Below are 25,129 nucleotides of genomic sequence, written 5' to 3'. Positions count from 1 at the left end.
GTAAAGCATTTTTGCAATGAAAAAAGAAATGTTTTTGTAAGCATTACAATCTTGAAAGCATTATAGATCTTCTGGGCTCTTGAAAGCATTATAGATCTTCAGATTTTTACAGGCACAATACTTATTTTTCAATAAACTTATCTTCAGATTAATCCATCATTAGCTAGTGATAAACGCAAATTGTTTACAACGTACGGGGTACTGTTCTGAGCTTTTTACATGGGTTAAATCATTCAGCTCTCACGATGACCCTCCGATGTAGTTAATATTATCCCCACTTCACAGCTGAGGAAACTGAGGCACAGACTTGCAAGGGTCGCCCAGCTAGGAAACAGGGAATCGTGGTCCAAGCCCAGGCAGCCCTACTCCAGAGTGCATGCCCTTTCCCACGAGGCTCTACTGCCATATTGATTTCTGATAGCTGCTGATCTTCACACTCACAGAGGCCAGAACACAACGGCCTTGAAGAGAACGGTAACCATTATGCTGTGGAAGAAGACTGAGAAGACTGAGTGCGAGTCCAATTCCACACAGACAAACTCCTACAAGACTGCGCCAGAACCACCCAGCACACAAGCACGTGGACGTCCGCTTCCCATGGACATTTATGCTGTCCTGTGTGGTTTCTGGCTTTCGAAAAAGCCATCATTTCAAAAGCCGTGGTGCAGATGGCCGAAGCTGCGTGCTTGCGACATATTGCGTAATGCATTATTTATAGATGCTATGATGTCATATCTATCAGAGACCTTCTCCGCACATTAATTCCTTGAAAATCCATACTCAAATGGCATCCGTAACGCTCATCAGAACGGAATGCTTACGACACGGATTCCACTATTTGTCGGCAGGGAGGTCTGGGCAATGATCCTGCAATGACGATTTCCCCAAGTCAAATAACATTTTAGAAAAATCTCAGCATCCAGCTTCTTCAACCACGGAGTTAACTTACGTCCTCAAAGGGTCTGTCCTAAGAACCCCCAAAACTCACAGCATGTTAAAGAAAACAAACTAAACACTCAAGCCCAGGAAACGGCAGAAATGTTAACCCTAAATTCTAAAGTGATTTGGTACAAACACACACACATGGGCACACACACACATGCATACACACAAACACACGCATACACACAAACACACGTACACGCATACACACTATGCTCCTTTAAAATATTCAAGGAAAGCACACACCCCACAAAACTTATTTAAACCCTCACATCACCTATACCACATCAAACATATGACATTAAAACTAAACAAAAAGTCATCCTAACTGAGAAACAGCAAATCCGTTTGTTAGAACTGATGGTCTGTGGAAGGCTCCAGAGAAACTGGGTCATGGAAACACTCTATCTTCTGTCTAAATATCACTTAAGTGTTTATCAGTTCCAGTATCTAGCTTCTGAGAATAACTACCCTTCAGGCATGCAATTCCCTGGTTGCCGAGGTTTGTGTGAACCACATTTAGCAGAAAATAATAAGAATTTTTTTTTAAAAAAGTTTCTAAATAATCATAATAATAGCAAGCATCAAAGAGCAGAGCAGGCAGTTTGCAGAGGGCTGGCTAAGTCAGAAACAGTGCCATATCTATCAGTTTCCACACCGGGTCTGAGACCTCAAAGAAAGCCGAGTGGTCGGGCTGAGCCACCAAAGGTCACCTGCGCACCTGGGTCTGTACTGCCGCCCCCAACCCCACCCCCCGCCAGCCCCTACTCCACCCGCCAGTGCTCTGGCAATGGGCAGGCTGAGGACACCTGCCACAGGGGATGGGGGCCAGTCCTTACGTTCCATGTTCTGGGGTCCACCGGGGGAGTGTCGTGCGGCCCCCAAATCCACTGCCTTCTTCGAGACGCTTTGTGCGAGATAGGCCCGGGGCTGCAAGGCTCCCAGGCACCCCTGGGTCCAAAGGAAAAACAAGCCTCAACATCCTCTTTTGAGTGGACTAAACAACAGATGGCCACTGGTTTCTAGTTTCTACCAGAGGGAAGGAAATAAGAACTCTGGACTGGTATTTGTAGCTTCCCTAGAATCCTCACTTCCTAGGCGAAGGCCCAGAAAAAATAAAACTACCCAGGAGCCCTACCCCGGGGGTGAAAATGAAGACCCTATCGTTACATTTTTCACTTTGGAGAAGCCACGGTGCGTCCTCCGGGACCCGACACTGATGCATAAATGTGCCGTCTCCCACTCTGCGTCACTCTCCCCTGACCCTACCTCGAGGCAAGCGAGTGACCTTTTCTCTCCTGTACCGGTCAGGTAGACTGTGCATTTCTTGAGAGGAAGAGCTGTGTCTTCCTCAGGGTCAGCGGTGTCTAACACTCACGTATAGATTTATATTGATAAATGTTTTCTGATGGATTAAAAGGGGGCGAGGCAGCGAAGAGGACGATGGTTGTAAAAATAGCTGGCGTTGACTGCCACTTACTAGATCCCATCTCGGATTCACAACGAACCTGGGAGGTCAGGTCCGCTGTTGGCCCATTTTACAGATGAGGGACTGAGGCACAAAGAAGTTAAAGAACTTGCTCCAAAAGAACAAGCGAGGAAGTAGCTGAGCTAAGATTCAACCTGAGGTGGTCCAGGTGGAGAGCTGGACAGGGAAGGGCAGCAAAAGACACCAGAAGTGAAAGGCTGGGCGCTTTTCCTCACAAAACTTAGTTAATTGAGAAGATGCCACGGGCTGGGATGAAGTTTTCTTCACTGGTCCATGAGGGAATAAGAATAAGAATAAGGAAATATTTACCATGTGAGCTGTGCTGATAGAGTAAGGACAGTCTTGGCTTTGTTTCTTTTAATAGATAGTTATATTTATTTACATGGTATAAAATTCAAGAGCTACAAAAGACAGGAACTCGTTTTCCTCTCCCCGCTGTCCCTCAGCTACCCGCCTCCTCTCCCTGTTAGAAGATTCTCATGTATCTGGATAGTTCTTTACATGAGATTATATCTTTCCTACTCTTGGGGTGTTAAAACCTCCTAGTATTTGTGGAATGATACAGATAGTTGATGATGGCATTGTTTGTTTTTCATGTCCTCACTGGAGAAAGGAAGAAATCGGAAAAAGAAAGAAGGAAGGAAATGAGGCAGGGAAGGAGGGAAGGAAAGAGGAGAGTCATCTGCTCCATATTCGTTCCGTAAATACATTTTAAGGAGGTGATTGAATGGAGACTGTGAGATCCTGCATTTCAGGGGCAGAGAGGCAGGGAAGCAGGAGTCTTAGAAGAGCGAGCCTGCTGGAGCAGGGAGACCCCGCTTTGAGGGAGCATGCGACAGAGACAGAGGTGGGGATGCCCAGCCACCCAGTCGCAGAGTGGGGAGCAGGGGAAATGAGACTGTGCAGGCCAGATAAGGAGTCGCTGAGCACCCTGCCGAAGAGAGAAAAGTTGACCCACAGGCACTCGGCAGGGCCCTTGGGAGATGGGAACTTGCTTGGAAGGGAAATTTGTCCCCGGAAGTCTGCGAGGGACTGTGTCACTCCAGCGGACGCCTCCTGACAGCTCTTATCAAGGAGCTGCTTCTGTTGCCTGCCTGGGTTCCCCCTTGGCCCCCACAACCACCCCCACCCTCGGCAGCTGCCATGGAGAGCTATCTGGGGGAAGCAGAAGAAACTGGTGAGAGTAAATTTGGTACGATGTAAACAGCAAATTTCCAGAACCCAGCACCGGAGGGCCGAGGGGAATCACTCAACCCCAGGAGGGAAGTGACTCAGTTCACCCAGGAAGCTCTAAGAAATGGGCTCCTGCCTAGATCTCCAAAATTCCTAACGGCGAGGGAAGGAGACATCAGTTCAAATACAAAGTCAGTGAAGGTAGCTAAAGCACCATTAACACCTGCCCCCGCCAGTCTACAGGCTGCCCTTGGCGGTGCTCAGAGCCGGCACCATGGACTCAGCTGGCTGTAGGCTGACCACACCTGAATAAAATGGCATCCCTCAGCAGAGCCAGCCTCTCTCTCTGTCCCTGCTTCGCTCTCCCTGACCCTATAGGCAGCGGGCCAGGGACGTCCTGCAGGCGAAGTTTCCCCAGCAGCCCACACTGCTTTGCTGCTGGATTGTTAAAACAAAGACATTAAATTGCTATGTCAACTGTCATCTTAAAATTAAAACTTAAGCCCAGCAATAAATCTCAAACTGGTCCCCAAGGTTTAATGGGATAATGTGTAACAGGCCCCAGGGAGGAGGCCCCGGCCTGGCTGGCAGGGTGGGGATTCCCCTGCTGGGTCTCGGTCCTGTCACAGGGAGCGGAGGGAGGGCTGTGGCTTTTCAACTAAGCAGCATTTCAGTTACTATCAACAGTGCAGGTCGCTGTGGGGGGCAGGGTGGGTGGACCGAGTCCTGCAGGGGCACCAGAATCAACTGGGGTGCTGTGGAGATGTAGCCCACTCTCTCCCCCACCTCGGTCCCCAAGACGGAAAAGGGTCGGGGGCATGGCCAAACCGTTGAATTTTATCCGGCTCCTCCCCCCTGCACCCCCATGTGGCTGGTGAACTCACTCTGAGAAACCTCAGGAAGGAGAATAAGGGAGTTGCACCTGGAACCTTGGGTGTGGGGGATGGGAACACCAGTCCCTCAGCTTAAAGACATTGTCTCCAATAAGATTTTGCTGAAAAGCAGCGAAGGTCTAGCTAGAGTAAAAGGCGCTGGAAGACAGGACTGCAGCCAGGTCCAAACCAGGGGGCTAGAGGGGGCGGATCCTGCTTTTGTGGGGCCGGAGCTTATACCATTTGAAGAAAATGGTATAAGGAAACTAATTCAAAATCACACACACACACACACACATCAGTAAATCAGTAAAGGTCTCGTGGATCACGTGGCTGGCTTCCTAGCGCCTCATTCTTGGTGCCCGTGTGCCCCCTTTTCTTGCTGCTGAGTGGTGATCACCAAACTGGTAGAGGCTCATTTGTCCTTCCCCATCAGAGGGGTAGACTTTAAACCTAGAAATCACAAGGAAATTGGGCTCTTGGATGCCAGGCATCCAATACCAACCCATGATTTCGATCTTTCGGTCAGCGACCTAACGGCATTACATCAGGTTTAAAATTCATTGTCCTGAAAAAGGTACACTCCACTGGTGTCCCTAAAACTGTCCCCAGCCTTTTCAGGGTGCAACCCGTCCACCAGCAGCAGTACCTTAAAACCATGTCTGTCTCATAATTCAGTTGTTCTCTTTGGAAGACCTCAACCCCAAAATGATCCAAAGCAATGAATGACCTGTGCAGGGTGTTGACAGCAGCTTTATTACAATAGGAATGGGGGAGGTTGCAGGGAGATAACAGCTACTCATTACTCATTTATTATGTGCTAAGTATTGTACTAGGGACTTCAGATGTTTTAGTGTATTTAACCCCACAACTCTACGAAACCCACTTTACAGATGGGGAAACTGTCACAGAGGTGTAATGGTAAACCAGTTCTCCAGGTGGGGCGGCAGAGGAAAGCTCGATGTTTAGAATTTGCTGAATTCCATGGTGTAAATACTCAATGATAGCAATTTCAAGCCAGGTAGGGTTAGGAACCAGCTTTTCCAAATTTCCCGATAATTTAGTAGTTGGCTCAGAGGTCAAGTAACTTGCCCATGGTCACTGAATGACAGCGTAGGAACCAGGAGTTCAACAATAGGGAACAGCTAAAATGAAAAATCAGAAGGGACTGCTTTGACTCACAGGCAACGTGGCGAGGTGAACATGGCCACTAACGCTCGTATAAGCTCCTGACAATACCCTGTGAAGTTCTACTGTATTAGGGTCGATACCCAACTTGATGAGAGTTGTCCTAAATATTAATGCGATGATTTGCATAACTTGATGGACGGGAAGCCAGCTCCAATTAAGTCCTCAACAAGGGGTGGCTATGATTATTCCATGGTGCAGATCCTTTGATGACACGGAGAGGTTCCCCAGCTTCTAAGTAGTAGAGATGGGGTTCGACACCCAGCCAGTTTGGTTCTAGGCCATTCTCTTAACCACAATGTCCTTCATGAAATATCATACTAGGTGAACCCAGGGTAGAGACCAACACGGATAGATTCGGAAGTGACTCTTAGAGTGAGAGGCAGCAGAAAAGCCTCTGAACTCCAAACTCAGGCAAACCTAGGTTTGAAAGATTCTTCATCACCTACTGTGTGACCTGGGGCAAGTTACCTAACAGCTGCAGTTCCCTCTTCTGCGAAGTGGCCATAACATTCCTATCTCATGGGGTTGTCCAAAGGGTGAAGGGAGAATTCACAGGACCCATGAACACAAACCTGAGCCCACATTAAGCGCTCAGAGGGGCGTATCTATCATTACAAACAAAAAAGTTGAATCAGGGTATGGTTTCATATCCCTTTTTGTCCGATCAGGTTGCCCCAAACTGTAGCTCAGGCTGATCCAGAGTGACAGCCAAGCCGAATCCTTTGTAATGTCAGCGCTTCGCCGGCGCGAACTCCAGACGTACCCCTCCTCCGCCCAGGTGTTCACGCTCCCTCGCGACCCCCCATTTTGGCTCCGCAGTGCAGAACTGAAGGCGCTGGGTCGCCAGGCCCGGATGCCCAGCTGGATGCCCGGGGCCCAGCCGTGCGTCCCGCGGGCGCCTCGCCGGCCTCCTTCGCACCAGCGCCCCCACCGCGGAGAACTCCTGACCAGGGCACCCGCGCGCCGTCCCGCTCCCGGAATCTAGAGCCCGTGCTGACTGCAAAGTTTGGGGGGTGTTTTGGATCTCCTCTTTTCTCCCAGACAATCACTAGAAAAGAAAACTGCTGTTGTTCCTCCTTTCAGCCCAACTTCCTCCCCAGGGCGCCTCTCGGGGCTTTGCGCTCCCGCCGCGGCTGGAACCGCGGGGATGCTGGACGGCGCAGGGACGAGGAGAGCCGAGCCGCGCCCGGGCCCCAGCGGGAGGGACGGGTGCCTGCCCGGGCGGCTCCTCGCGGCCCCGAGGGGCACCCCGACCCCCCGCCCGCGGGTCCCGGGGCCGCTTACCTGACGGCGGTCGCTTCCTACTCAGCCGGCTCACCGCGCGGTTAAACATCGCCATGGGCGCCCAGGGGAGGAAGGAGAACAGCCCGCGGCGCCGCGGCTGAGCCGGAGGGAGGCGAGGAGGCGGCGGCGGCGGCGGAGAGGAGGAGTCGGCTCAGCGCCGCCCCGGCGCGCCCGGCCCCCGCCCCGCCGCCCTCCCCGCCGGACGCCGCGTGGCGCGCTCCGTGCTCCCTGCCCGCCCACCCCGGTTCCCCCACCCCCGCGTCGCGCCCCGGGGTGCCAGGACGGGCCAGGGAGCACCCCGTAACTCCCGAACGCCGGGCCCGGCCCCACTCCCGGGATGGAGCGCGCCAGCCCAGAAATGAGGAACCCTCCCCAGGAGGCTCGCGCGTCCCGGGGCCCCTCGCCGCTCCGGGGCTCGCAGGCGATGCGGCTCTGGGCCGCGCCCGTCCCCTGTCCAACGCCAGCGTCCATCCCGGTCTCCCGCCCTCGCCCTGCAGCCCGGAGGATCGTGCGCCCGGCCGCGGGAGCAGCGCGCGCCTTCGCCGAGCGGCAGCGGGGGGCGCGGGGGTCACCTCCTGACCCGCAGACCGGAAAGCCGAGGGCTCGGGGCTCTGCAAACCCCGCGTGCGATCTATGGCCTCCGCTTCCTCGCCCATGGGACCCGGCATCCCAGCGCCCCCAGGCCCGCCCGCCCCGCTACTCCGTGGGCGCTGGGCCTTCCCACGGCTGCGAATGCCTATGGGGCGTCGCCAGGGCAGGGCCGCGGTGCCCTCGAGCGGAGCGAGCCGAGCCACCTGGTGGAGACGGGGCGGGGGTCGCCCTCTGCCCCGCCGAGCTGCGCGGGCGCTGAGACTTCAGCGCTTTGTGCCCTTGGCCTCGAGGCTCCAGGGGCGGACCTCGGGGGAATTCTGTAGGAACCTCATGGCTTCTAGCGCAGAGCGATACCTTTGCACCTCACACAGGCTGGCTGGGGACACAGCTCTGATTTTGGGGACACGTGGCGCCCCTTCCGGAAGGGCCTTTGCGCTCAACGCTAGACTGCGCTCGGGTTCTGAGCTTTCCGTTCCCGCCGCCGGTCACCTGCTCAGCGCCGCGCGCCCCGCTGTTATCTATTATCTCATTTCTTCTGCAAAACAGCCCGAGAAAGGGATGTCATTACCCCCGTTTTCTTGAGCATTTGCTTTGCGAGGAATTGTCTTTCCGGCGAGTCTTATTTTTCCTCCTTCTGTATCTGGCTTTGTCTCTAAATTGGTCTTTATTTTTAGCTGTCCTAATTGCTGTTTTTCTAAACTGATCCCCGGTCGCTGGCCCCCCTCCACCCATCCTTTTGCAGTATTTTCACTAGTTGGCACTTTCTTTTCTGTCTTCTATTCTGAGCTTCCCGTCCGGCTAATTTTTCCTCCCTCCCTCGACTCACCCTCAGACCCAATTCCTCCCCATCTCTGGCCTTCTGATGTCGCTTCTCTTTTCTCTCTCTATCCCTCCCCTCGCAAAGGCGTTTGCCTCGGAGTATTTCCGAGCACTTTCCCCCCCTGCTGCCGAGAAGGGCTTTCTCGGCTCGTGAAGTTTGCAGGGGTTTTCGGCAGCGACTCCAAGGTGACTAGGAGCCGGGTCAGAACCCGGCTTGCAAAGCTCGGTTCTATAAACGTCTCTTCCTGCTGTTGGCCTCCGCCGGGCCTCACACGTAATGGAACCGAGTTGTGATACTTTAACTACAGGCAGAAGTTTCATGCTTTTAAGAGTCGGACTTTTCAACTCTGGCAGAGTCCTGGATCCAGATGAGGTCGCTGCATTCTCATGACAATAACAATGACAGGGGAATTTGTGCAGCACCCTTCCCCAGAAAATGACAAGTAATCCTAACACAGGAAATAAGGAGGCGAGTACAGTGCATTGATCAAGAGTCAGGCAGAGCTAATTGTTGTGCAGGCTGCCAGGTCCACCCCTGTTGTCCTAAAACGCACCCTGGTGTGGCCTGGGATATGCTCACGAGTCCCTCCTGAGCTAAGAAGGCGGCCAGGACTTTCTGAAATAAAGTGAAAAAAAGAGCAGCTTCAAATCACTTTATCTGCCTTGTCAGCACATTAGATGGTAAGGACGAAAAGAAAGATCCGTGGTTAAGGTTTCATGTACACAGTTTACAATTTCTTTCAGGACCTGAAAAGACTGTCCTGAAATTGCTATAAATAACTGTTTTATGTCTAAAGATCCAAGAGCCGGTTTTGAATGTGTATAAAAGTATAAAGCCTCACTGTTCTAAAGCCAAAAGAAAACTCTCTCTCTCTCTCTCTCTCTCTCTCTCTGTCTCTCACACACACACACAAAACACACACATGCACACGCACACGCACACGCACACTCACAGCACATGATCCAGTTAGGCCTGTGGTTTGTATACAGGTTGAAGACGCCCGCCCTACAAACAGCATCACTCACTTTGTAGCTCATCTCAAGCCTCCACAAACATTAGTAGCCAATCTGGGCAAGACGAGAACAAGGACTTTGGCCCCTTCCTACCCCTGCTGGTCTCACCTTTGGTTGAACACCCTTCATTCAGACCAGGCAAGGAACAAGAGACCAAGATGTCTCAGAATTTCAGAGTGATCATTGACTTTGAAGTTCGATATTTTTTATTCTACACAGAAACTTTAAAAAATTGGTAAGCTGTGAATATATTGTAGCGTCTCATGATAGAATACATTTTAGAGCCTCTTATAAAGAATATTCTAGGCCATTGGCAACGGGTGAGGTATAGTACAATAAGTAAATAAGTAAGCGTCTGACTTAAGTCAAGAGATCTGGGTACCAATCCTAGTCAAAAACACAGCCTCATGGGATTGGACAAGGAAAGATTGCCACCTACATTCGAAGGGTGTGGTGTTCACTCGCAATAAACAAGAAAGCATCTGGCATCGTGCCCAGCACATGTAGGCACACAAAAATTCACTGGAATCTGAATTACTCTTACTCCCCCTACAATGCCATTTTAACAAATAATAAACTTTAGCCTTCGCAGTGAAAAGTGGCACATCTTAAAGAAACTGTGGAAGGTTGGCAGGGTTAGTAACCGCGATGCCCTCGACACACACCCAGTGAAGGGGAAAGTAAGTCATCATCTCTCTGGAGGAGAGGCAAGAGAGGCGGATGTGTTAAGACGCATATTTGGCAATGCGGATATGAGCCTTCAAAATGTTTATACCCATCGGACCAGTCAATAATTCTACAACTGGTAATTTATGCCAAAGTAAAAACAAAACCTGCAAAGATTCATGTGCGAAGTTGAACATCATAACACTTCTTGTATCAGTGCTGTTTGTGGTAGTTATGAATGCCCATTGATGGAGTGACTAAGTTACAGTAGTATATTCCTATGATGGAATATTTAACAGTTGAAAGAACCGTGTAAAGAATATTTGCTGTTGCAGGGACATGCTCATGGCAAAGCTTTCATTGAAAAAAAAAAAATCAGGTTACAAACATAGAGAAAAATTTCCATCAGGGAGAGGAGAAAATAAAGATTTATGTATAGACAGCTTGTGGGAAACTACACCAAAATGTTACTAGTCCAGGCATACATTTTATCGCGCTTCGCTTTATGGTGCTCCACAAATGAGTTTTTTACAAATTGAAGGCAATAGCCTGAACCAGCAAAAAGATTATGACTCACTTTATTGCAGTGCTGGCTTTATTGCGGTGGTCTGGAACAGAACCCGCATTATCTCTGAGGTAAGCCCTGTGTTTACCTCTAGATGATGGGATAATGAGTGAGTTTAATTTTCATTATTATATTTTCCTGTTTGGCCAAATTTCTGCAGTGTATATACTTTATTTTTTTTTTCAATTACAGTTGACATTCAATATTATTTTACATTAGTTTCAGGTGTATGGCCTCGTGGTTAGATGTTTTGCAGTGTATGTGCTTTTAAATCAGGAGGGGGCATCAGAACTTAGAAACTGGTCAGATCTCTGCTGGGTTTAATCTATAAATATTTAAGCCCACACTTTGCCAACATTAGTTTTGCTTTCTATAAACTCTTAATTTCCCATGGAAAGAGTGAGCGTTAGGACTGCCTTTCCCATCTTTCATCTCCCTTGCATTTCAAGTCCCACATTCACGCCACATCACAGCTGGAGAATTCCTTGGAGAGCACATTATGCTGCAGATCAGGAAACTGAGGCCCAGACAGCTTTAGCTAGAACTCTACGACGTGATGCGAGGTTTCCTAAGTCACAAGCAGGTGGTCTTGCTGTGGCATTCTCTGTCGTGCACCCTGCCGCACCCACGAAGATTGCCCTGAAAAGGAAGAGCTTTATGTACATTTTCGATTATACTGGGATTCCTACTCAACAGGACAGACGAATTATATCAGCACATAGTCACACTTGTATTTCTCCAATGTCAAAACAAAAACAAAACTCCTCCGTTGCCCTGTGTCACCCCCGCTCTTTTCAGCAGGTGCCTTAAGTGAGGCGTCTGCACTCACTGTCCCCCATTCGTCCCCTCCCCGTCTCCTCACCCCCTCCAGTTTGACGTCCATCCCAGCACCCTACTGAACTGCTCTCGCAAGGTCACAATGACTTCTCCCTTGGGGGCCCTAACAGTGGGTTCTGTCTTCGTCTTATGTGACCCGCTGTCCGCGCCGGCCCTGGTAACCCCCACTCCTTCTCGAACACTTTCTTCCTTTGGCTCCCAGGATACCTCGCTCTCCTAGTTTTTCTTCTGTCACATGTGCTTGTCCCACCACCGCCTCCCCTTCCCCTTAAATGCAAACCCCGCGGTCTTTGGATCTCTCTACTCTTGTACACTTAACCCCTTGGCCATCTTACCAAGCGTCCTGGCTTTTGATACCATTTTTAAAGATAAGACTTTATTGTTTAAGATCCAGAGCAAAATTGAACAGAAAGTACAGAGATCTCCCATGTGCCTCTCCCCTCTCCTCCCCTCCACCCCACCACGCACAGCTTCCCCCTTTATCAGCCATCCCTACCTGAATGGCACATTTGTTACAGTTGACAAACCCACATGACACATCATTACCACCCACAGTCCCATGTCAAATACCATTTTATACCACAGAACTCCCACGTTGCTGTCTCCAGGCTGGGCCCGCCTGCCGGGCACCTTCCCTCAGACACCTCAGCCGCCGTCTCTAACTGCTTACGTCCCAAACAGATCGTGCTCTTGCTGCCCACACCCGCCCCACTGGCCGGCAGCTCCACCCTCCCCGTTGCTCAGACCAATGACCTCGGAGTCATTTCCAATCATCCTTTTGCTCACACCTCACATCTGACCAGCACGTGACCCTGCAGGCTCTGTCCTCGAACGAAGGCGGGAAGCCCACGCGGCCACCACCTCCACCCCCGCCCGCTACGCCACCCTCGTCCAGTCGCCGTGATTTCGGTCGCCGCCTCCTCACGGTGCTTCCTGCTTCCACCCTGACGTCCCTAGTCCCTTCTAAAGCCAGCGGCCAGAGCGATCGTTTTGAAACGAGGGGAGTCTCACCTTATCGCGAGTCTCACCATATCAACCCTCTGCGGGGTACTCTGCACTGGGGCTCCCCGTGTCATTCCGAGAGAAAACCCAGGACCTTGTAAAGATGGACGAGGCCCCACGTGGCAGAGACCTCCACTCTCCTCTGACGCCCTGTCCCTCTCTGTCCTCACTCATTCGCACCTGCCAGATGTCCCCTCTACACCCAGCCGCCTCCGCCCGCCTCACGGCCTGTGCAGTGGCCGCCTTTAACACTCCACCCTGGGCGTGCACGTGCACGTACATGCACCCGCAGTTTCCTCAGGTCTTTCTAATCCGAATGTCACCTCATCAACGCTTAACATGGCAGCCCCACCCCCTGGACTTCCACGCCCCTTTTTCCTCCAGCCCAGTCACATGTTTCTGTCTGGTATGTATCCGCTCCTAACGTAGTATGTTACTTACTTACTACATTTGTTGTCTGTTTCTCCATACAGTCCCTACACTCACGCCACCTTCCCTTCTCCCTAGAACGTAAGCTTTCCTGTCCCAGCACCTTGAAGAGTGCCTGTCACACAGTAAGCACTCAGCAAAAATGTGTCGATGATCGAGAGAAGAAACACTTACGTTCTCGCTCCCAAAAGTCCACTAAGGTGACAGAAAAGACATTAAAAATAAGGCATATTTTTATAATAAGGTGTAGACCCACCTGGACAAGGTGTGTGGAAAGGGGGCAATAATGAAAGATTTCAACCCAGCAGAAAGCAGATGGAGAAGCGGAAACTGACTGAATAAGAGTAAGGAGCTACAACCCGAGTGCAGGCAGCTGGGGGCCCGTGAGAAGAGGTGGGTTCACCCAGCAGAGCCTCACACAAACTCAGGACTGAAGGGCACCGGGCCGCAGACGGCAGGGCAGGCACGCGCTGGGAAAATGTCTGTATAAGGAGGCCTCAGGCACCCTCCCACCCCACCCCACCCCAGGAAACCAGAAACTATTGGGAGAAATATGGAGGCATAGAGGTTGTAGACTTAGGGGTCAGTGGCTGAGCTGCGGTGCAAATGAAGCTCTAGGCTACAGGTGAGTTAAGTGAAAGGCCGTGTCTGTAGTTATGAGGCCTCTTCCCCTCCCTGTGACCAGCAGGCCAGCAGCCAGGTGTTCTAGAATAATTTACTATCTCCCTCCAAATGAAATAAGCAAAACAACGACCAGATATTAACATTTGGGGCTCCCCAAAGCTAACATGGAACTCATTACAGAAATACACTGTCATGGCCTATTTCACAGGTACAACTTCTGAGCTTTTGACTGGCTCCCTCTCAAATATAGAGAACACCAAAGGACCACAGACATTTCGATAATGCCTCCAATTGAGAGAGAGAGAGAGAGAGGGAGGGAGAAAGAGAGATCGTAACGAACAGAAGAATTCAGAGGAAAGACAGTAGCGTAGAATAAGCCTTTTTAAAAACCTATAATTGTCTTAGAGAATTACCTATCACATCCATAAAACAAGAAAGACGGCTTGGAGTGTAAAAGTGAGGTGGGAACAAAACATTTCAAAAACGAGTTTTGAAGAAACAGTCAAGAAAATCTAAAAAATTAGAGAAAATGAACTGTACAATAGGAGAGAAAAAAAGTTAGAGAATCAGTCAAGTAATAGGATTTCCAGAAGGACTTCACAGAGAAAAGAGTGGAGAGGAAATTAAAGATATAATTCAAGAAAATTGCCAAGATTGAAAAAAAATCTCCAAATTGAAAGAGCCCACACAGTCAGCACAATGTACACCAGCATGAAATTACAAGACGTAGATAATTTCCAAGAACTTGCAAAGAGCACACTGCCGGTGGGAATATAAAATGATACAACCACTTTGGAAAACAGTTGGGAAGTTTTCTTAGAAGTCACACGTATACCTCCCATACAATCCAAATATTCTACTTCTAGGTATTCGCCCAAGAAAAATGAAAGCATAGGTCTATACAAAGACCTATACGAGAATGTTCGTAGCATCTTTATTTGTAATATCCCTGAACTGAAGCAAATGTCCATCACCAGCCGAATGGGCACACAAATTGTGGTACAACAGAACCAATCATAAAAAATAAATGAATTATTGATATATTCAACAGTGTGGATGAATCTCAAAGTTATGCTCAGTGAAAAAAGCCAGGCAAATACAAGTATAATTCCATTTCAGGAAAATTCTAGAAAAGCCAACTAAACCATATATGACAAGAGAAGTAGATCAGTGGTTGCTTGGGGATAATTGGGAGTGGGGTTAGAGGTGGTGGTAAGGATGGATTTCCAAGGGCCAAGAGGAAAGTTTTGGGGTGATGGGTATGTTCATTATCTTGATTGTGGTGGTTTCACAAATGTATACATAGGTCAAAACTTAAATTGCATATCTTACCTATGTGTATTTCATCATATGTCAGTTGTACCTGGATAAAGGTGTTTATAAAATCACTTACAAGTTGAGAATGTAAAATGATAGGGCCCCTTTGAAAATAGTTGGGCAGTTCCTCAAAAAGTTAAACATGGAATTACCGTATAACTCAGAAATTCCACTTCTACGTCTCTGCCCAAGAGAAATAGAAACAACTGTCTACACTAAAACTTCCACATGAATGTTCACAGCAGCATTATTGGTAATAGCCAAAAAGTGGAAACAACCCAAATACCCATCAGCTGATTAATGGATAAACCAACGTGCTATATCCATACGATAGAATATTATTCAGCAATAAAAAGGCATAAAGCCCTCTCATGAGGCACGCTACGGCAGGAACCGAAAAAAGGTCTCTCGAGGTGAGAGAACATCACAGAATTCCACATACTGTGTGATCACATTTATATAAAGTCCCAATAGGCAGATCTGTAGAAAGTACCTAAGCCTGACAGGATGAGGGGTGACTGTTAATAGGTACAAGCTTTCTTTTGGGGATGATGGAAAAGTTCTAAAATGAGATTATGGCAGTGGTCACACAACTCTGTAAATATACTAAATACCATTTAATGGTACACTCTAAATGGTTGAACTCCATGGTATGGAAATGACATCTCGACACGATGATTAAAAATGTTGTTAACTGACGAGATCAAAATCGGGTCACTTACAAAGGTTCAGAAGTCAAATCGTCCTTGAACTTGTTGGAAAACTTCTGGAGGACATGCTGCAACGAAAATGAAGAAATGCAAAAGGAGGAAAACACAGGCTCCCAGGTACAGGGCACCCACCGCGAGAGAAGCAGGTCCCTGTTAGCATGACAAGTGTGTGACGGAGCCGCGGCAGCCGGTCCAGACGGAAGCACGACAGAGAAAGCCCCAGGAGCCTCGTTGGATGGGTTAGAATGCTTAGAAATTGTACTGAAAAGCATTTCTTAAGTCCGTTGCTGTATTTGGTTCAAATTACGGACAAGTATATAGAAAACTAAGCAAAGAAAATTCAGACGATTATTAATTCCAGGGGGGAAAAAAACCACCACACAAGAAAGTAATCAACCAAAATATACTCCTCGTGATCAGTTATTGACATGGTCATAATTAGTAAACACTATTAGGTGAAAATTTTGATATATTTGGGGGAGGAGAACTGAGGAGAGCGAAAATAAGACAGCTAAATCTTCCTCTACCGTAGCGGGAAGCCAGCAGAAATATTCTAAAATTGTCGCATCAAGGAACAACAGTATATGAATATTGTTCATGATATAGGGAGGTAAACACTGGAAGAAACAGCCCAAATTTTTAAATAGTGTCCTCTGAGGAGCAAGCCTGGGAGAGGAAGGTGATGAGGAGTTCCATTGACTTGCAATAACTATTTGACTTTCTAAACTATTGTACGTATCTTAGATATCATTCTAACGAAAATAAAAATTAATTTAAAAAAATTCTAGTAATCAGCATGCACCCAGCGCATAACAAACAAAAGAGGTGAGACTTGATGACATTACCGGTAACAGGAAGGGCTGGACTTCACTGAGCATTTACTACGTGCTCTGTTCTCAGAGCTGTGTTAAATGCTGTTTCCATTTAATGCCCCCAGAGGGTCTTAACTGCTCTCCCAGACTGCCTCTGAATGGTGGCTAGAGCACCAACAGCCAGTAAAATTGTCGTCTGTGTGGACTGAGAAAGCACACTCACACATATTTTCATTTTCACTGAACCTCGTGATACAGGAATTTACAGATGTGGAAATTGAGAGGCCTGACGAACTGCTCAGTGTCACAGGTCCAGGTGATAAAGTTGGGCTAGAATTCAAGTCCCTTGGCTCCCTGTGCCCTTCACACAACTGTCTCACACCCATGAGAAAATAATGTTTAAAAAAAAATCACCGTTCCCTGTGTCTACTCTGTAACACTGTACCCTCGTGTTATTTTTAAATGTCAGAGGAGAAAGGGGTTTGGCATTTCCGAGAATCTTCACCCGGACCTTCCTTCAAATCTAGATACAAAAATCTCCTCTGGGGAAAAAAAAAAAAAGAGCATGTGTGCACACACACTCACAATACACAAATAAGGCACAGCCGTAACATAAAAACGCTGTTGTGAGTTTTTGTTTGTTTGTTTGTTTGTTTGTTTGAACAATCATGCTCATTTCCCACAAGGTGCTGGTCCATTCGGTGTGCTCACACAGACACTCTACCCAGGCAACTGGACAGCTGCCGCTGCTCAGACCCTTTAAAAACTTTGGAATGCCGTCGTCTCGTGGGTATTTCTAATAGTGAGCCATACCTCACGGACCTAACTGGTTTTTGGAAACTGCCCGAAGTTATTTGATGAAAATGGGCAGAATGAGGCGGGTGATACAGCCGCGAAGTGCTGGGGGACGGAAAGGGGCATAAAATAGGCCCTCGAACTGGTGGGACTTAGAAACTGTGCCCTAACGTGACTTCAAAAACATTGGCATTTGGGAAGAGGATTAAAGATGACTCCTTTTTAAGATGAACACACCTTTCGAATTCTTGATATGTAAAAACTGGCGTAATTAAAAGAGATTCACTTTATAAGAGCAATAGGTAACATTACTAAAGTTTATGGCCATCGTATAATACAGCCACAAATATTCATTACTACTTAATAAAAACAATGGATATTTTGCAAGTCAGCCCCATAAGACAGAATTCATTTACAAAAATTTTTTTAAATGATGTTTTTAATTGATATTTTAAAATACAAAAGTTTTAATGGTTTTTATTAAAAGTCTTCCGGCTATCTATGTTTATAAGCTAATCTCTAAAACTTCTTTAAAGTGTTTTTTTAAATCATAAAAACCAACTGAGAAATAGAAAGCCATCTTCAAAAAAAGATTTTCATCTATCAAAATATTCCTGTTTATGATTTCCAACTGTTTTTTGATCAGCCATAAGATTTCACCTAAAAGCTGTTTTATACCTGGTTGTAGAAAGAAAAAGTAGTAAACAACAAATCATCTGACAAAGTTTAAGGGACTGCAAATCATTTTGTTCTTGCTTAAATTTTAGCCAGATGGAAACTTTCCTGAATCACTATTTTCTAGATATATATTGACCAAGTTCTCAGAAAACATACGTTGGCTCACAAGTTTGATATTTTCATCAGGTGTTAAAGAAATATTACATGTGAAGTTTTGCATCCTAAAGAAAAAAAAAGCTGAATTGATATAAAAGCCATAACTCAGATTTTGAAGATACTCGGGGTGGAAAAATACATGTGTATATATGTCTGCATACATACTTACATATTTAAATGAGTTCACAAGCGAGCTGAAAAGCAGTGAGAATTGTTGGCACAGCAGTTGGATAAATGCATTTTGGAGGCAGTCTGTACACATTACATCTCTTACAAGTAGGTATTAATTCCACAGAGACCTGGTCATCAGATCGAAAGTTTGAAGCCCAAAGACGTTTCCCCGAAAAGGAGTTACCTTTATGAGAATGCAAATAGCAAGAATTTGTGGTTGTCAGAATCATGAGATGACTTCCGCTGATAAAGAATGGAGAATCCATTAAGAGTGCTTCGTTTCATATATACTTCCAGTCATAAGTGCCAAGGTACTTTCTTTAATAACTGTAAACCCACATATTTACATAATAGGCTATCAAGTGCCATTTGGGATCCAGTCCATATTTTGAAGGGATTTAGAGATACAGGTAAAATTTGTGGCCAGGCGCTATTTACAACATCAAACAATCTTTCCAGCGGAGGCCAAGTCTGTTCTCAGCTACCACTTCCCTCAACCTTTTTTAGTCAGGGTCACCAGAAAGTTTTTTCACCCTTAACATAAACGGCAGTAAATTCTCCAAGTGCAAACATACCACTTCTGACTTTATAGGCTAAATGGATATGTGGCAGTTGAGAAATAAAGACTATAATCTGCTATATTTTGCAGGCATTTTAAATGCCTCCTAGTGTTGCTGAGGTTGGTGACCCACCTTATTTCTTCATGTCTAATATTTTTATGCCATTAGATTAAAAATGCCAGATTAAAATCACCTTAAAGCAATTTGAGTCAAGCAGGAATCCACTGATAAACTGAAGACCAGCTGCGATTTGGTAACTCACTGAATGCGATGACGAAGTTCTGTCCTATAAAATGGACACTTGATGGGGTAAAGAAAGACGTGGAAGAGCAGGACTTCTCAAAAGGAAAAGTGTCTAAGAACAGCCACCTAACAAACAGGAAACTGAATAAATTTACGCAGAGACTCTAACTCTATGAGAGAGAATGAGAATTTGGAGAGCAGTGGCAGATCTGAAAGGAAAAGAGTATCAAGCAGTAATGATTCTGCCGTTTATTATTTTTAAATGTATTATGATTTTTTAAAAATTATATACTTTCCTATGGTGAAAATACACAACATAAAATCTACCATCTTAGCCATTTCGAAGTGTATGGGTCAGTAGGGTTATGAACATTCACATGGCTGTGGAACGGATCTCCAGGACATTTTCATCTTGCAAATCTAAAACTACATCCATTAAACATTCCCCTCTCCCTGCTTTCCTCAGCCCCTGGCAACCACTACTCTCCTTTCTGTCTGAGTTTATAGCTTTAGATTCCTCACAGAAGCGGCATCATATAGTATTTGTCTTTTGTGACTGTCTTATTTCACTTAGCATAGTGTCTTTAAAGTTCATGAGTTATAGCATGTGTTAGAATTTCTTTCCTTTTAAAGCTGAATAATATTCCAGTGTACGCACATACATTTTGTTTATCTAGTAATCCATCGATGGACATTTGAGTTGCTTTCATCTCTTGGCTGTTGTAACTAGTGCTGCTATAAACGTGGGTGTATAAGTGTCTCTTTGAGTACCTGCTTTCAGTTCTTTTGTATAAATGTATACACCAGGAAGTGCAGTTGCCAGATCATATAGTTATTCTATTTTTAATTTTTGAAGAACCTCTATATTGTTTTTCAAAACACCTTTACCAATCCCACCAACAGTGCACAAGTGATTTAATTTCCTCGCCATCACTTATTCTTTTCTAGTTTGTCCTTTTTCTTTTGGATAATACACACACACACACACGCTTTTTATATCCACAGTAGTTTTCAGCTTAAGGTGAGTTACTGAAAATTGGAAGAAAAAAAAAGGAAATAATTATCTAAAATTTTCTAATATTTAAAAATGTATATAGTAGACTAGATCATTGAAAAAAACATTGAAAAAAATTTTTAACGTCAAGATCCCTTTGTTAATTTTAGATTTCTACTTATTTTTGCATTTGAACTCCCTGTCCTTATTGTAGTCCATCAGGGAGCAGATGAGCAAGGGCCCATTCGACAGCATACATAGTACCAGCTGACAGTGGGAAAGAGGGAAAGAGAGGGGACACGCATGCCAGGGCCCGCGGAAGGCAAAGTCTGTACCCAGACTAGCTTTCCCGTGGAGATTTCTTTTCCAGCCACCACCACAAACACCTTCCGGAACGCCAAGAGGAGCTCCTGAGAAGAAGCCAACTTGCCTGTTCCCCACAATGGCCGAGTACTCAGAGACTCCCATCACCAGCAGTAGCTACACAGGCTGCCAGAGGAAGCTCTCAGTGGCCCACCTGACCTTGGGAGATGTCTAACTAAGCAACAAGGTGGGAGGTGCAGTAACTGTGCGCTGGGAAACAGAATGACTTCAACTGCTTCCTTTATGAATGCATTTACCTTATTCTAATGGATATAGCCAAACTACTGCTCTGATTTTGGACACAATGCATCCATTTCCTTCCCTTCGGTCCCCAGTCCTACTTTATTATTACTGTTATTATTTGCCATGAAGTCTTTTGTATAAGTAATACTCTGCAAATTTACTATTCCTTAAGCATCTAATACACAGGCACTATGAGAGTTGTATATAAAAGACAAAATTCCTACCCCTGTGGAATTTATAATCTAGTAGAGCATCATTAATGAAATAAACGCGTAAATGTTTATTGATTCAAGGATCATAAAGAAAAAAGTAAAGGGACAATGAAAGTGTAACTAGTGATCCTTGGATATGGAAATGAGGCAGTCAAGGAAGACTTTTATGGAGAAAAAAAAATAGCCAGGTAGACGATGGAAAAAAGAGCTTTCTAGATTAAGGAGACATATGCAAGGGCCCTGAGGTGGGAAAGCTTGATGAATAAGAGGAACTGAAAGATAGCCAGGGCGACTGGAGCTGGCTAACAAAGAGGGAGAAAGGGAGAGAGGCTAGATGGGTAGGCAGGCAGCTAGTGGTGCAAGGCTATGTAAAGCCATGTTAAAACCTTCGGATTTTATGCTAACTGCAATGGGATGTTATTGAGGTATTTTTGGGCTATGTGTTAGTAGGTGCTTTTTTAAAATTAATGCAACTGTTATAGAATAATCTCTAAATTTTATTAAGTGAATAAGACGCAGAACAGTCTATACAACATGCTATCATTTTTAGAAAAAGAGAGTATATATAACATATATAAAAAATATGAATATATATAAAAATATATAAGATGCTGGTAACATTAATACCCCTTGAGATGGCAACTAGATGGCTAGGAGGGATGAGTAGGAGGGACAATTTTTTTTACTGTATACCCTTTTTGTATCTTTTGAATTATGTATCATGCTTAAGAATTACTTACATAACAATAAATTAAAAGTTATGAAGTTATTCTGGCTGTTGTGTAGAAAAACTAGAAGGGTTAAAAGCTTACGTAAGACATAGGTAAGATACCAGAACAGGATAAAGACCGATAATATCTAGGGCTGGAAATGCGGAGAGTAACTGGAGCTTTCATATGCTGCTTGCAAGTGCAAACTGATGCAACCGTTTTTGGGAAACTGTTGAGCAACGTCTACTGAACTGATCAGACACACATCCTATAACCCAGACTTGCCTCCCTAAGTATATGTACTCGACAGAAATGTTCCCTAAGATATTTATAAAAATTCATTACAGCACTATACGTAACTCCCAAATGGAAATCCAAGTGTTTAATAAATGGTAGAATAGATCAGTTGTGGCACATTAACACAGTACTACAAAATGGAAAAACTTAGCGACATGCAACTAGAAACTCATAGTATTAAGTAAATCAGATACAAAAGAATGTATAATGCTTAATTCCATATTTCTATAGTTCAAAAACAAGCAAACTAAGCTATGGTCATAGAAATCAGGCTAGCGACTGGTTATTCTAGGGGAAGAGGTGAGGCCAGAGAGCAGAGAGAACACGGAAGTCTCTGGGGTGCTGGCAATATCCCATTTCCTGATCTGGGAGCCACACGCGAACGTGTCTGCTTTGTGAAAATTCAGAGCTGTGCAGTGATGTGTGCTCTTCTGTGTAATGTTCTGGCTTTTAAGTCCACAGACCAGAGAAGAAGCTACTGCATAGAGCACATCGAAGGTGACAGTTCGGACTAGGGTACGAAGAGGGAGCAGGTGAAGGCAAGATTGACAAGACACTTTTTTTTTTGGTCGTTTCTGCAGTTCAGTAAGTCTAATAAAATCATCACCAAATTTCATGTCAAAACAAAGCATTTGCTTGAAAGAGATAATAAATTTGAGTAAGGTTATAAATACCTGAGAGTAAATGCAAGTAATTTCTCGATATATTAGAATTTAAAACATCTGCATTTGACAGCCTAACTAGATTCAAGGCACATTTCAGATCCAACCAAACTAAGTACATAGAATCCAAGGCCTTCGATAAACATTCACCCTTCGCGACAGAAGGGCAAAGCAAATTTTAAATACATACTATTTTAACTGAGCACTCACAAGGACACCGTACTATGGAGGAGCAACAGTTCACATTATTACCTAAGGCTGCGAGTCTTTAGTCATCTTATTCTCACTTAAACCATTAATTTCCTTCTATTCTAACCAGTTTATCAGTGAATATGCTGAAGCACCAGACTATGTGCTAGAGATATAAGTAACACTTCAGAAATCTTAACTATCACTTGCCACGGCTATTTCCAAGTTGTCTGTTCGACCCAATTCTGCCTTGGGGTAGCCCTTCTTCCTAAAACATTAACCCTCCCCAAACTACCCAGCGCCACGCCCGGTGACACTCACATTCGCCAAGAGCGTCATGCAGGGGCAGCTTTGGTTCCTGGTGGGTACACCCCGGTGCGTTACCATTAGAACATCCTCGTCGCCTTTGAAAGATGCTTGACAAACTATACTAGGTAGCAATCACAAAGATCAAGAACTCCGAAAAACTAGATTTTCTGGGAAATGTGGGACTGTGGCCAACAGGGTTTTCTGCCTCTGACAAGTCAGAAGAGGAAAAAAGGAACCCTCTCCAACTAGTTTTAGCCCAGATTCCCTCCAACCACGACTGTGTAGCCTCCAAATCCGCATTGGAACAAGCACCCAGATGCCCCTGATCAAGTTCCGCTCAAGCAGGTTTTATGAGGGAGACTAAAACACACGTTTACCTTTATTTCAAGTGTTCATGCATTCGGCATTTACTGAACACCTACCATGTGCCACATATTGTTAATGTAAGTAAGACCTAGGGTTCGTGTAGTTATCAAAAGCAAGTCCCTGCCCCCACGGGGCTTACACGCTAATGAAGAGACTGACATAACCGAAGACATAAAAATAGCAAAGCAACCTGGGAATGGTTCATTTAAAAAATAAAAGATATCTGATTTTAATAAACTAAATGCAGATTTTGAAAGATATCCTCGTCCCAGTTATAGCATTTGACCAACATTCTAATACACAAGTAGATACATTAATAAAAACACACCCTAAAGAAAATTGAGTAAAAATCATCAGGACCAATAAATAAAAGATGTTAGCAATATTTTATTTTCAATAACCTGGTAAATCTCTTAGTCTTCTTGATAAAATGTGCAGTGTTAAACTAATAACATATTAAGTATCAACACCCAAGCCCTGATGGTCATTATCACGCATGGCCTCCTACCCCTGCCCAGGGTTGTCCCTTCCCATGTCAACATTCTTCTGAATAAAGAATTCCCTTCATTATCCTAGTCACACCACTCCTTTACCTGCCGAATCTTCATCAGATACGTGAGGAGCTGGGCCATAGGCTAACATATAACCCAGCCAAAGGAAATTAGCTAAAAATATTTTTGCAAGTTCAGTCCTTTTCTAAAAGAAGAAAACTAACATCAAATGGGCTTTCTCAATTTTGTTTGGCTGTGTTGACTTATGGATTAGCTTTATTTTTGTAAGCAAAAGTAATCATATAAATCATTCAACTCATACAATGAGCTGTTCAAGTCATAATTCTTAAGCAGTAAAATAAACTGTGAAAAATCTGAAATTTATACAATATTAGTATCAATTCTCAGAACAAGCACAGTTGCATATGGCTATGTATTTCATGCCCATTTTGTCCAGATGGTTTTGAACTTCTCTTCATTGGTAAATTGAAAACCAAGGAAGAAAGATATATAGGAACAGAAAACAAAAAAGTCACAGTTGAGCACGTGTGGTATATAGCAAAACCTGCTGTACCTCAAAAATACAATTCTACAGACCATCTGATAACCAGGCTCTCTGTAAACTCTTGTCAGCGCAGAAGAACAAAGCAGTGTCAAAACAGGTCCACAGGCAAGCCAAGCCCAGCTGCAAAATCAACAGCTGGACAGACATTACTTTTCAACATAAAATTACCCTGGCTTTCCTCTAACGGCTGTCCGATACACTTGTTTTATTCATGTTTGGCAAACTTTCCAAGATGACTTCAAGAAAGTCGATGAGGATCACTTTCCCAGAGAAACAATGGTTAGTAAAATTTCGAAAAGAAAATGCAATTTGGAAAAGTTATAATTTAGCTTATGTATTACAACCGAGTTGGAACATTAATAATTTATTAGATACGTGCCTTCTGTCAACTGTTACTCTGACATTCTTGTTTAAAAACCAAACTATGAACATTAGTGGATTAACGAACGTCTCTTCCCTCCAACAAAGGCCTAATATGACAAAAGGATAAATTACTATTGTGCCCCTTCTCTTTTTTCTAAGATTTAAAAAAAACCACCAAATATATATAGTTCTCCCTCCTCTATTTCTTATATATAAATTGAACTTCCTTCACATTTAGGAAATTCTAAAACCAAGTCATTCTTGCTCCCAAAAGAGATAGTTACACAAAGTAACCTGTGAATTAGTTTCTAGTCATGCAGTAATTTTCAAAATAGACCCAATTTAATTAGTCCAGGTTTCATATTAATATGGCATTTAAATATCAGCAACTACAATTTGGAATAACACATTTTTAAAAAGTCATG

The 25,129-nt window shown here is 45.1% G+C and overlaps 1 protein-coding gene across 2 annotated transcripts in view; it reads right to left on the bottom strand.

The window, feature by feature from the left end:
* RGS10 (regulator of G protein signaling 10) overlaps positions 1 to 7,108 on the bottom strand; it is a 34,883-nt gene extending 27,775 nt beyond the window's left edge. Inside the window, exon 1 of one of the 2 annotated variants that reach the window (XM_039870869.1) lies at positions 6,952 to 7,108. In XM_039870869.1, coding sequence (XP_039726803.1) covers positions 6,952 to 7,006 — 55 coding nt within the window. In that variant the 5' untranslated portion in view covers positions 7,007 to 7,108. Of the gene's footprint in view, positions 1 to 1,781; positions 1,904 to 6,951 lie in introns of those variants that run through there. The other variant, XM_039870870.1, reaches the window with a different exon arrangement.
* Between the last annotated feature and the right edge of the window lie 18,021 nt (positions 7,109 to 25,129).

This window comes from Pteropus medius, unplaced genomic scaffold, assembly GCF_902729225.1.
Source record: "Pteropus medius unplaced genomic scaffold, Ma_sr-lr_union100, whole genome shotgun sequence".
NCBI lineage: Eukaryota > Metazoa > Chordata > Mammalia > Chiroptera > Pteropodidae > Pteropus > Pteropus medius.
This window is presented reverse-complemented; position numbering and strand designations above follow the sequence as displayed.